The sequence below is a fragment of the Podarcis cretensis genome (assembly GCF_951804945.1).
Source record: "Podarcis cretensis genome assembly, chromosome: 2".
Taxonomy (NCBI): domain Eukaryota; kingdom Metazoa; phylum Chordata; class Lepidosauria; order Squamata; family Lacertidae; genus Podarcis; species Podarcis cretensis.
Window position 1 is genome coordinate 36,551,428 of NC_137171.1, and position 12,770 is coordinate 36,564,197.

General features: G+C 46.4%; 1 protein-coding gene across 1 annotated transcript in view; it reads right to left on the reverse strand.

The window, feature by feature from the left end:
• Positions 1–1,908: 1,908 nt before the first annotated feature.
• Positions 1,909–12,770, reverse strand: part of ST6GALNAC2 (ST6 N-acetylgalactosaminide alpha-2,6-sialyltransferase 2) — a 35,816-nt gene continuing 24,954 nt past the window's right edge. The window contains exons 4-11 of the mRNA XM_079966152.1: positions 12,260–12,461; positions 8,491–8,656; positions 8,171–8,309; positions 7,866–7,969; positions 6,228–6,311; positions 4,633–4,732; positions 2,368–3,981; positions 1,909–2,009 (exon numbers count right to left, since the gene is read on the reverse strand). Coding sequence (XP_079822278.1) covers positions 3,814–3,981; positions 4,633–4,732; positions 6,228–6,311; positions 7,866–7,969; positions 8,171–8,309; positions 8,491–8,656; positions 12,260–12,461 — 963 coding nt within the window. The 3' untranslated portion in view covers positions 1,909–2,009; positions 2,368–3,813. The remainder of the gene's footprint in view (positions 2,010–2,367; positions 3,982–4,632; positions 4,733–6,227; positions 6,312–7,865; positions 7,970–8,170; positions 8,310–8,490; positions 8,657–12,259; positions 12,462–12,770) is intronic.

Sequence of the window (12,770 nt, forward strand, 5' to 3'; positions counted from 1 at the left end):
GCAGGTCGTCCTACACAAATGTTGTGGATGTCTGAAAACTCAGAGGTGTGCTGCTGGTGTGTTGCCAGTTGCCTGAATGTGACTTGTCATGAACAAGAAGGGATATGCATTGAAAAAGTGAGGAAATGCCCGTTTTCACTTAAAAAATTCATCTGGGGGCGTCGGCATTCCCCTGAGACAAGATTTGAGCATTCCCTGTTAACACATGTATACCAAAGGCGAGTGTGCAGCTCTGCGTATGAAATTAATGGAACATCTTAGAACATGGGTAGGCAAACTAAGGCCCGGGGGCTGGATCAGGCCCAATCGCCTTCTAAATCCAGCCCACGGGTGGTCCGGGAATTGGCATGTTTTTACATGAGTAGAATGTGTCCTTTTATTTAAAATGCATCTCTGGGTTATTTGTGGAGCATAGGAATTCGTTCTTCTTTTTCAAAATGTAGTCTGGCCCCCCACAAGGGCTGAGGGACAGTGGACTGGCCCCCTGCTGAAAAAGTTTGCTGACCCCTGCCTTAGAAGCACTGTTGGCTTTTTACCATTTATTGCACATCCTCTCGCTTTCATTCCAGTCCTCAAACCTGCCTTCTCTGATGGCATCAACGAATGGCCCAAGGAACTAAGCACACTTTATCATGAAATTGGTCCAAGTTTGCTTTCATGTTACACGTTGCCGTGACAATTTCCTACGGAACACCATTTGAAGCACAATGAGGCTGCATTCCCCTCTGCTGTTCTCATCGACCAGTAGTTACTGATGGTCTTGGAGACCCTTGAGAAAAACAGCTAGGGAGGAACGGTTTAGAACAACACCTCTGGCCCACTTTATATCTGTAACATCTGATTTGGCCCAGAATTGCCCTGGTGTGAAATCTCATGCCATACCAACACAGTAATCCTTAACAAATATCCTGGGCATCATGCTTTACAGCACAATTTCCCAAAATTGGGGTCTCCAGCTGTTTTTGGACTACATTTCCCATCATCCCTGACCACTGGTCCTGCTAGCTGGGGATTGATGGGAGTTGCAGTCCAACAACAGCTGGAGACCCATCATTGCAAAACCTTACATTACAGCGAGGGTGGCTAACCCATAGCTCTCCACATGCTGCTGAACTACAAGTCCCAACCCCTCTCCTGATGGGAGTTGTGGTTCAGCACCATGTGACGGACCAAAAGGTTCCTGACACCTGATTTACAGGTTAGAAATTTAGCATTCCCTATTTTGATCATCTGTCCTGCTCTTCACTTCCTGGACTCCACCAGCTTCATAGTGCAGGTAGGAGGTGCTCTTTTTGAATGCTCTCTTGCACATTCATTCATTCATTCATTTATTTATTTGACTTGTATAAAAGCCTCCCTATCTGTAGAAAACTAGGGGGAATGGTTCTAAGAGAGGCCTTCTTCCTTCTGAAAATGTGTTTCTTGCCAATGCTACTGTAAACGTGGCTCTGGTGAATTTCAGAAGCCAAAGGTGGAGCATAATGGAAGCTCCTTGATAAGAAGTACGATTTATGCAAAAGTTAGCAAGTCACAAATTACGCAATTAAAAAAAAAAAAGCAGATGTGACCCTATGCCAAAACAAATTAACAATATAATATTGTTCCTTAAGCTTCAAAGAAGGGGAAGAGCACTGGAGCAGAATATGCCCCGAACTTTCCCACCACCTGCAACATTTTCTGAGCCAAGCTGCAGCCCCAAAAAGGTTTTCTTTGACACTTTAATAGGGCCCGAACAACTGATTCAGGTCAGCAGTAAAGTAAAAGACAGATTGTTGGTAGTTATGCAGTGTTGCCGTCAGACCTGTTATCTTTGCGGCCAGATTTTCCTTGATTGACAGCATTGCAATACTTCCCTGCTTGGACTTCTTCACCCCAGGTAAGGAATTTTACACCACATGGACACAGAAATATCAATGGATTGTGGCTTTATTAAGAGGATCTTCTTGCCTCTGTCATCGTATGTGCATGCCTTCGTATTTATATTTAAATATAACATGTTAATAAGTAGTCTCTACTCTGTTAGACAGGGACGCAGGTGGCGCTGTGGGTTAAAGCCTCAGCGCCTAGGGCTTGCCAATCGAAAGGTCGGCGGTTCGAATCCCTGCGGCGGGGTGCGCTCCCGCTGCTCGGTCCCAGCGCCTGCCAACCTAGCAGTTCGAAAGCACCTCCGGGTGCAAGTAGATAAATAGGGACCGCTTACCAGCGGGAAGGTAAACGGTGTTTCCGTGTGCGGCTCTGGCTCGCTGGCCACGTGACCTGGAAGTGTCTCTGGACAGCGCTGGCCCCTGGCCTCTTAAGTGAGATGGGCGCACAACCCCAGAGTCTGTCAAGACTGGCCCGTACGGGCAGGGGTACCTTTACCTTTACCTTTACTCTGTTAGACATTTTGCATGTAGTGTTGCCTTAATAGTCGTCTTTGCTGTCAGTCCCTGAGTTTACCCTGAGAGAAACCCAGCTTACAGAAACAGTCCCAAATGCACTGAATTAAACTTTTCTTGGCACAGCATTATTTATTTATTTTAACCGGAGAGTTAGACACACAACCTTGCACCTTACCCACAGGGGAGGGACGGCTCCATATCAATGCTATAATTTCCCTGCTTATTCCTGCTTCCACACAAAACCAGGGGGAACTCTTGTGAGGCAGCTAACTAGGCCAGTCCTGGCCCACTTGAAAGGAGTCCAAGAGACAGAGCTGGTGCTCAGGAGTGTGGATGGTAGAGCTGTAGTGTTTCACCGTGGAGATTTTTCTGTAAACACAAAAGTGCTGCCTGGCTCTTTTGTCCAGTGCTGACCGTGGGACGAATTTACCAGTGACAGCTCTTCCCATCTCTTCAACTAGCAGAGGAGATATTTTTGCGTGATCCACCTGGAACTTAAAATAAACAGCCAGACTGGAGGAGGAAATCTGGAAGCAGGCTTTAGGAAAGGGAGTTGGGCTGTGTCACTGAGGAAAAGAGCGATTATCATAAAATAAGACACTGGCGAGTGGAGTGTGTATGCTCAGCGCCCACATGAAGAAAGTAGCCGGTAGCCTGAGCAGTGCAAGAACACGAACTTGTGTGAAAGGTGGAAGATCCAATCATTCTTGCCCGCAACAATTACTGCCTCTTAAAAAATCCCCTTGTAGGTTCCTATTTCACAGTACTGTCCGTTAATGTGGGCCAATAACATTGCATGAGCTGAATGCTTGTTGTGTAGGGCTTTTTTTCTGAACAGGAGAGCTGTTCTTAGTGCCACAGGCTCCCATCGCATTACGGAGCAAAGTTTTGTGGCTGCACCGAGGCCACAGCAAACACAAGCGAGCTCCAGCCCTTGTGCCCCATTTCACGACGAGTTTTGCCGGGCAGCTCCTAACAGGAAGAGGCGAAGAGTGGGGCGACTTCAAGAGCAGCCATTTTGTTAGGTGAGGCCAATGTTCCAGGAAGACCAAGCCACGCCTTGCCTCTGAGCAGAAGCTGCAGCACAATGCTGGCCGGAAACATCACCGGAAGTGTGAGAGACACTTGCAGAGCTGGGACTGTTGCCACTTTGTCACAGCAGGACCATGACTGCCGTTGCAGCTCCCAGCTTTGATGGGCCTTCCTTCTAGCATGGATTAGTACGGTGCAATTTGCCCATGGAGATGATTTCTCCACAGGCTGGCTGGCAGGCTGGCTGTTGCAGGACTTCCTTTGGCACATTTGGAAGCTGCCGTTTTTCAGTTTTGCTGCTGACCTAAAATAGAGGAAGGGCTGCCCAGGATCCACCTGAAGGATGGAAATCAGGTGAAGCTACCCTCTCCCTTTCCATGCCCATGCACCCAAGCTGCCTTCACCGTTGATACAGCTTCATGATACCAGTCCGGTGCAAGCTCTTCCACAGCTCAGCTTCCAGCAGCATATCGTGGTTGGCATAGAAGACCAACGGCTTCTTCTCCTGCTCAAAGTAGTGGTCGGAGAATGCCCTGTAGTTGTCGGTGATGAAACCATAGGCACTGACCTGCGGGAGGGGAAGAAGCAGAGGAGGAGGACAACTTAGGGATGGGCGTGGACCTGAGGCCCAACCTACCAGGCTTTGTCTGCCACACACACACCCTTGCCACGCACAGTGCCAAGCCACTTGAAATCTAGTTCCGAGGGCCTTCTGGCGGTTCCCTCACCGCGAGAAGTGAGGTGACAGGGAGCCAAGTATAGGGCCTTCTCGGTAGTCACTCTCCCATCAGATGTCAAGGAGATAAAGAACTACATAACTTCTGAAGGCAGCCCTGTATCAGGAAGTTTTTAATGTTTGGCATTTTATTATGTTTTTATATTCTGCTGGAAGCTGCCCAGAGTGGCTGGGGCAAACCAGACAAATGGGCGGGGCACAAATAATAAAATTATTATTATTATTATTCGGCACCTAACGGTGTGCTTGCGCTTTCAGATTACCCATGAAAATTGCCCCTTTTCTCCACGCAGAGTCACAGAGGTTCTAGCTGCAGGTGTTGGGAGGAAATTGATTATGTTCCCCGTTGGTGCTAGGTGTGTGAGAGTCATCTTCTCCCCTTTCCACGCAGTGTGAAGTCACCGTCACAACTAGGCTTAGGTCTCCACCCCCGATGCTGAGTTTATCAGCTGCTGGAAAAGTTAGCGGTATAAAGACTCTTACCTGATCACAGGTATGAAGAGCTGTTAGAAGCATCAGGGCTCCAGTGCTGGGCATGTAGAGATGTCCATACTGGCTGTTTATTATTTCTGACCTTAAAAACCTGTAAATAGAAGAGGAGCACAGGAGTGTGTTTATAGGTTATTAACAAAAAAAGAAGTTTTTAAGCAATTGACTGTGTCAGGTGCGAACCATGGGCCATATAAGAATGTGGCAATCAGAAAGATTTCAAACGTCCAGCCTGTTCTTCTCCCTGACATGCTAGCATTCCACATACAGAGAATTTTTGCCCATTGGTGTTGCCTCTCACATGATACAAAATGGAATTAAAGGCAAGATTCCTGCACAAACCCCAAGAAATTGTGTATCAGTCTTCCACCCAAATTACTCAGGTGACTCACGGTTCCCTTTGTCCCTTCCGCCAGCCAGAGATTCAAACACCATCGACAAAGAAGGGCAATCAGAATTCTACTACATATGTATGTACAAGTGCATAGCTGTCAACGTTTCCCTTTTTTAAAGGGAAATTCCCTTATTCCGAATAGGATTCCGCACAAGAAAAGGGAAACGTTGACAGCTATGGTACAAGTGTAGGGGAAGAGGACTGTTATTATTATGATTATTTTACTATTAGGCTGTCTGTCAGTATGTTTTTTACTATGTTTTTATTATGTTTTTATCATTGATGTTTGGTCATTTGTTTTTAATGTTGTACACCGCCCTGAGATCTTTTGAGGTATATATATTGAATAATGAAAACAAACAAACAAACAAACAAATGGTCAGTGGTGGGGAATCTCTGACCTGCTGGCCTAGTTAGACCTGTCAGAGTCCTAATTTGGCCTAATTTCCCCAAAGCTACACCCACCCACAGATGACGTCAGCTGCTGGGCCAGTAAAGAAACGACCGCAAAGGAAATGGTTCAGGAGCCTTCGAGCGCACGCTCAATTGCTCCCTGATAAGTGGAGATTGTACCCATGTTTTTTAAATCTGGCTCCAAACACAAGCCCCACTGGGATTCTTTCCACTCAAACTCCCAATCTGCACTCCAGAGTGAAGCCAATCCTGCCAAATGCAGGCATGAAGTTGGTAGTGATTAGCTGACTGATGGTGACTTTAAGCCAAGCTAGAATTGGCTATGTTCCTGAGTTTCCAATCAGGATCTCTGGAATGGGGCCAATCCCTGCTGAAAGTGGGGCTTGCAGACAGCTCAGGATCTAGCCCCCTGAGCTGAAAATGTTCCCACCCTGTATGTGTTTCATGTGATAATATGTGGGTTCCTCTCACTCCCACTGACATGATATAAGTAGTACATATATTGCTATTGGGTGGTGTAAGTAATACTCAGAGTGGACCCACTGAAATCAATGTGTTTATGTATGTTGATTTCAGTGGACCTACTCTTAGCATGACTTAAGTTGCATATTAAGGGTGGGAAAGCCATAAATCTCCAGGTGTTGCTGGGCTCTAGCTCTTATCAACCCCAGCTCCAACATGGCCAATACACAAGGATAAAGGGAGTTGTACTCCACCAACAGTGGTCGTGTCCTGCTAAAAAACAGGCTTTGCTGTGGTGTTCAAAGTCTCAAAACATTACCTCTCTGTTAGGTAATGCACGAATTCAGGGTGCAGCAACTTGAACTTTCCTGCAGATGCCTCAGATCCAAAATATTGTTGTGGCCTGTGGAAATAGAGCAAATAAAAATAGTTTTGTTACATGACAACAATTAGACAGCTCTGAACTGATCCTGTGACTGGGGGAGAAAAACAATGCAGTACATAAAGCAGAAAAACTGCACCATTTGTCAAGCGCCACGATAAAAATACTAAAAATGGATGGCGTAAAAATTAAATAACTCTCCAGAAATCTGGAACAGGAAATCCAAATGGTATTTGCAGAGGGAAATGGAACCCATCTGCACCTGCTGCTGGATGAGGTCCAGGAGAAGGGATTTCTGCTTATTCCTCCTTCCCACCTGCTGTCCAGAGGTTGAGCTACTGAAATGGTGCTGAAAACCTTCCATCTCCCTGCATGCCTCAAGCTTCCAGCCTACCCTGTGCTTGCCCCTCTTAGATCACTAATGTATGAAGAGTTCATGGAACGTGGGTGGGATTGAGCTTGCAGTATTGCCAGTCAGAGCTTTTAAAGCAATCAAGGGATATTTTGGTGAGAAACACAGAGCAAGAGAGAGAGATGAGAGAGAGGTCAGAGAATAATTGCAGGCAATTTTAGAAAAGGAACCGGAAAGGTAAAATAAAAGGTAAGCTCCAGCCATAGGCTTGCATCCATGCTTGCGCAAAGGAAGACCTTGTGCTTCTTGTTTGGACACAAGCATCTCACCATGTGTCCCTGCACCCTAGACCCATGACTCTTACAAAGCATCGAAAGAGAAAGCATGAGATCAGTTGAACTTCCTCCCAACAGTTTCCATGAAACTTTAAAAGATTCTTCAGTGCTTATGAGAAACTCTGCAAGACCAGTGTCACACCACTGACATGGGAGTTCAATCTTAGGACTTCCACACAACACGGAATACAATCTCATGATACAATAGCTCTGGTTGGGTGTTCTGGAAGTGAAGCTATGTTGCACCTCCCACTGTCATCTGCGCATATTGTGCAAACATCTGAAAGGAGGGCACTATCATGTGTCTAAAGGCTTCCATGTGACCTAGAACCCCCCCCTCACACAATCAGGAACCATGAGCAACTGAGGTTCTACATCATGTAGAATCCTGTACCTGCAACAACTCCCTCCCCACTTCAGACATTTGTGCTGGATGCAAAGATACCTAATTCAGTGCAGCCTTGCTTCCTGCTTGCAAATTCCCTTCAACCGTGAGTGGAATGCCTGAAAAATAGGGCTGGCATCACTGAAGACTGAAGGAAGCACATCTACAGTTGTGGAGACATGCGCTACAACTGCACTACGATCCCCAGAAGTGTGAGAACAAGATAACACGATCTTTTTTAGCAATGGGGTCTGGCTGCTGAAAAACCTATTTACTGCAGGGTTAGCTTGCCGGCCTGAAAGGTTGCCCTCTGAGCTGCCTCAGTAGGAACTGGAAGCACAGAGACATTAAGGCTGAACAGAAAGCAGAGTGCAAAAATGTGACCAAAGGGATGTCAACACTAAGAACTAACAGCGGCTGATGTTCCTAGCTGAATCTGCTCTGGATGTCTCCAGGAGGACTGAATGCAAGGACAGAGAAGCAGACACGGAACACCTACTTACTCATCTCCCTTGTCATACCCGTCTGGGACCGGAGTGCCCAATATGGCGGATCTCAGCATGATATAATCTCGTAGATCTGAGGGGATGAAAATGTAGCGGATGTCCTGAAGCAAAAATAGGGGAGGAATGCAAAACACAGAATAGAAATTTAAGAATTGCATGTGGCACAAAATGTTGCTGTATGGGTTCCAGGGTGTCAGCCAGCCATATATAGACTCTTTTCCAGATACTCCATCCATTCCTGGCTCCTGGTTTTCCATTCCCACTCACCTTTGAAGAACAGATAAGATTATCAATGTATGTACCTTGCCCTGTGGTATCTGCGTGAAGCCATATTCTGCATAAGCAATGAGGGAATTCTTCATGGTGTTTACTGTGAAACCATAGAAGGAGATTTTCGTCCCAACATCTTCCTCGAAGCCTTTGATCACTGCCCCATTAAGCCTGTAAGGGGTATTTTCAGACATACATAGGTGTTAACCAGAAGAAACAACAGATTCAATATTTTATTTTTGTTTGGCAAACTCTCTGACGGGGGTTTTCGGGGAGCTTTTTACACCTATACCCATCTGCAAATTGGATTTGGGTCCCTACTTAAGAGGAAGGGATGCCAACCCCATTGTACCTGAAGACGAAGTCATGAGCGTCTATCTCCTTGCCTTGACGAGAGCCGTTCAGAATCCCACCGTTCCCAACCACAGCACAGCGGCTGCAGCCATCAGGGAGCCCGGTCTTGCTGAAGAGCCTACCACTGGCAGAGTCATTGAGGAGCTGCACGGTGGATGCAATTGCTGCCAATCAGAACACATAGATGCACATCAGGAGAAGGGCGGTACCAAGCACAAAAGGCTGATGGATGTGTTCCCTCTCTGCCACCCCAATGATTGCTTGTGTCATTCTTTGCTGCCAACCACTTTGGGCAAAGTGGATACAGAAGGAACTATGAATCTCTGAAACTGATTAGTTGAAAACAAATGGTACAAGCTAGTTTGTTTACTACATCAGGGAATTGAACATAATGAGCTTCTGATCTGTTTGACTTCCACAGAGCCCTGAAACATCCATGAATTGAATTTTGGAACAGCTTAATATACATAGTATGTTGAGGATGTCTTAACGCTATCTCCACCAAATAAAACATTGCTTACTTATTTCCCCAGCACAAAGCAGCTTTTGGGGTGGGGGTTCTTTTGTTCAAAATCAATGAGTAACAGTTCATGATGAATCAATTGAGAACTGCAGCAAGTTGATTAATGGCTTTGAGTCATTGTTTTGAATAACTCATTTTGTGGTAGCTCAAACTCCTGCAGATAATAGAGATGAAGCGTTTGTTTGAGGTGCCTTAATTCCTTCTCTTCCCTCTTCTTCCACATGGAGCTCCCCACTTTTTCCTCTCAGTGATACCGTCAGGACAGGACTATGTGGGCAGAAGGCACAGGGCCCCACTTAGCAGGAGAAGCCTTCAAAGGCAGCAGAGTGGGTGTCCATTTTGAAGTAATACACACCACCATCTAAGGCAAGGCCACCATCTAAGGCATTTTATGTGGATTCCTCTCACTCCCACCTGCCCCACCAACATGAAACATGCAAGTAGGGCATAAACTGAGTCTCACCCTAGTGGCCAGACACTGAGGTCCAGCTCCAAGGGCCTTCTGGTGGTTCCCTCACTGCAAGATGTGAGGTTACAGGGAACAGGCAGAGGGCCTTCTCGCTAGTGGCGCCCACCCTGTGGAATGCCTTCCCATCAGATGTCAAGGAAACAAACAACTTTTAGAAGACATCTGAAGGCAACCCAGTTTAGGGAAGTTTTTAATGTTTGATGTTCTGTCGTGTTTTTAATAGTCTATTGGGAGCCGCCCAGAGTGGCTGGGGAAGCCCAGTCAGACGGGCGGGGTAATAATAATAATAATAATAATAATAATAATAATAATAATAATATACACAGAGTGGACCCACTGAAATAAATGCACTTAAATTGACTGATTTTGGTGCATCGGCTCTGAGCATGACTTAAATTGGATGACTTCCATTGAACAGCCTCCAGATGTTGTTGCACTCCAACTCTCAATAGCCCCACCCAGAGTCCAAAGTTGCTTAAATGCACCACAGTTCCCCATGCGACCGGTTACAGAGTGGGGTGCAGGGAGCTGGGGAACTCCAGGAAAGGTGCTTTGCCACCATGGCTTCTGTGCTAAACTCATCTCAAGGCAGAAGCTTTCACACTTCCAAAAACTCTCTGCAGCCAGTTTCCCCCCTACACTGCTTCTTTGATTTGAAGCATGTCCCACATTCACTTCCAGTTAAGAGATTCAGGACATCAGCTGGCCAGGCAGACAGCGTGCCTGGAAGAAAAGGAAGAGTGGGCAATGTGGTAGGAAGTGAGATAATTCCCAAAAGCCAATGGCCATGAGCAGCAGCGGCGGCAGCAGCGACAACAATGCAGTAGGTTGTGCCAAATGCTTTTGGTTCAAGTTAATCATCACAAAGACACTGGGACCTTTTATTCGGGCAAATGTCACAAGGCGTTGATACCAGTGTTTTCAAAGGCTTCCTCTCCCTTCAGATCTAACTCTTTAAAGAGATGCCAGAGCCTGTGTGAAGCCTGCCGTCAAAATGACGACACTTGCAAACATTGGGACATTGCTGAGAAAGTAGAACGTTGAAAATTCATTTGGGTTTGAGCAGCTGATAGATGAAGAAAGACTTTCTTTTCCTTTTCTTCCGCTACCTATTTCCCCATGTCCTTCAGTTGTTGCTGATTCAGAGAAGGCACCCTTTTTTATATACAGTGGTACCTCAGGTTACATACGCTTCAGGTTACAGACTCCGCTAACCCAGAAATAGTGCTTCAGGTTAAGCACTTCGCTTCAGGGTGAGAACAGAAATCGTGCTCCGGTGGCGCGGCAGCAGCAGGAGGCCCCATTAGCTAAAGTGGTGCTTCGGGTTAAGAACAGTTTCAGGTTAAGTACGGACCTCCAGAACGAATTAAGTACTTAACCCGAGGTACCACTGTATAGGATGCTCACTGAATACATGCAGAACGAGCAGAGAGGAAGGATGCTTCTTTTGGGTCGCATAAATTGTGAACAACATCACTCCTCAACATCTGATCAGGGGTGGTATATCATTCCTGATAAGGATCAGTCACCCCCTTCCCCATCACCTCAGACTGGATCAGGCAACCTGGATGTGTGATGTACTCCACTGGCTGTGGGGCAACTCCCATGTGGGAAGCACCAAGAAGTAGCAGTGGCATGTGGGCATAAAGGAGGAAAAGAGATTCTGGGTGCAGCTGCAGATAAGATGTGCAGAAACTACAGGCAACAACGCTGATCCTGGGCTTTAGAACCTTTGGGTGGGGAAATGCTTGGCATGGCTCTGCCCTCTCTCTCCAAGTCAACAACAGTGATTCAGCTGTCGGGAAGCCAGGGAAACACTGCCAACCTGCCCCGCTGTCCGTTACTGGGTTACATGAGAAATCAGGGATAGGGGACCATTTCAGCCCAATGGACCAGATCTTTATTTCTCAGGGCCAACTTTGACAGCTGGGTTGAAGAGAGGGGACTATTTTCTTTTGGGGCAGGAATGTGTTGTTGTTTTTAGAAGCCCACCTATGTTATCAAATCGTTCAGCACATGGAAATTCTCTGCATTATCACTGGTTGTGATCCACGGAAATAAACACAGATCAAAAAATTAAAATGTATGATTAGGCAGAAACGGAATGTGCACACCTGGTTAAGGCACGAGCCATGGCTGAATGTGAATGAGGAGCACATGTGAGCGGCACACCCTGCCTTATCACTCCTCCCCTAGCGCAAGTGGAGCGAGGAATCATGAGCTACGACCTTACAAACTTAATGCTCATGTTTTATTTCTCTCAAACAAACCATGACGGGGAAGCAAAAGAACAAAACATTGGCTTCAGATACTGCTTTGTTTGGAGACAAACACCTGGCTTACAGGTTCCAGCAAGGCAAGGGTCATGATGTGTTGCTCATGCCAGGGGATGAGTGAAGCGGGAGCGATTTGGCAGCAAGCTTTTATGGCTTACCATGTTGTCCAAACATGGCTGCTGAGGTTATGAATACCAGCATCAATTAATGGAGTGTGCCAAGCACAGGGCCCCAAGAAAGGATGTATTCTTGCTTCATGTGTTCTAGGACCATCTGGCAGGCACTGGATGGTATGAAGTTCCCTGGGCATTACAAAAAATTGCCATGGGCAGTCGCTTGTTTGCACCAAGATTGGTTCATGTGTATTTATGCCACCAACACCTCCTGGAGCAGAGCATTGTGAGCCCGGTTTAGAGCTAGGGTGATTAGATCACAGTGTATGCATCCAATGTACCATACAACAGAGTAGCCCTCTAGAGCCATGTCCCCAGCCCATTACCTGAATATGACAAGCCACGCCAGCCGTAAGGGACTTTGTGCTCTTTTAGCTTCTCCCAGGTCTCCAGGGTGAAGTGCTGCTTCTCCATCAGCACTGGGATGCCAAAATCAAACTGCTTCCTCATCGTTGGGTCCACCTTTACTTTGGACTTCAGTGAGTGGGGACACAAACCGGACTGAGAAAGGCTTGGTGTGAGCAAATCCTAAAGTGGTAGAAGTTAACACCAATCAATATTTCTTTGGAATGTCTACTTAGGTAGGTCACAGAGAAGACTGGCAAAGAACATAGAACAACCTTAACAAAGCCCCAAATTATATACAGGAGTTCTCGGTTACAACACTACAAACACATGTTCATTGATGAAAACCTTCCTGCACTCGGAAAACTCAAATGCTGAGATCAGGGGCGATTTTGCCAAATCAAGCAAAGAAACAGAACTTGAAAAAGCCTGTTGACATCTTTGGTTCTTGCCCAATGGCAGTGACAGAACCACAACAGACCACTGAACCCA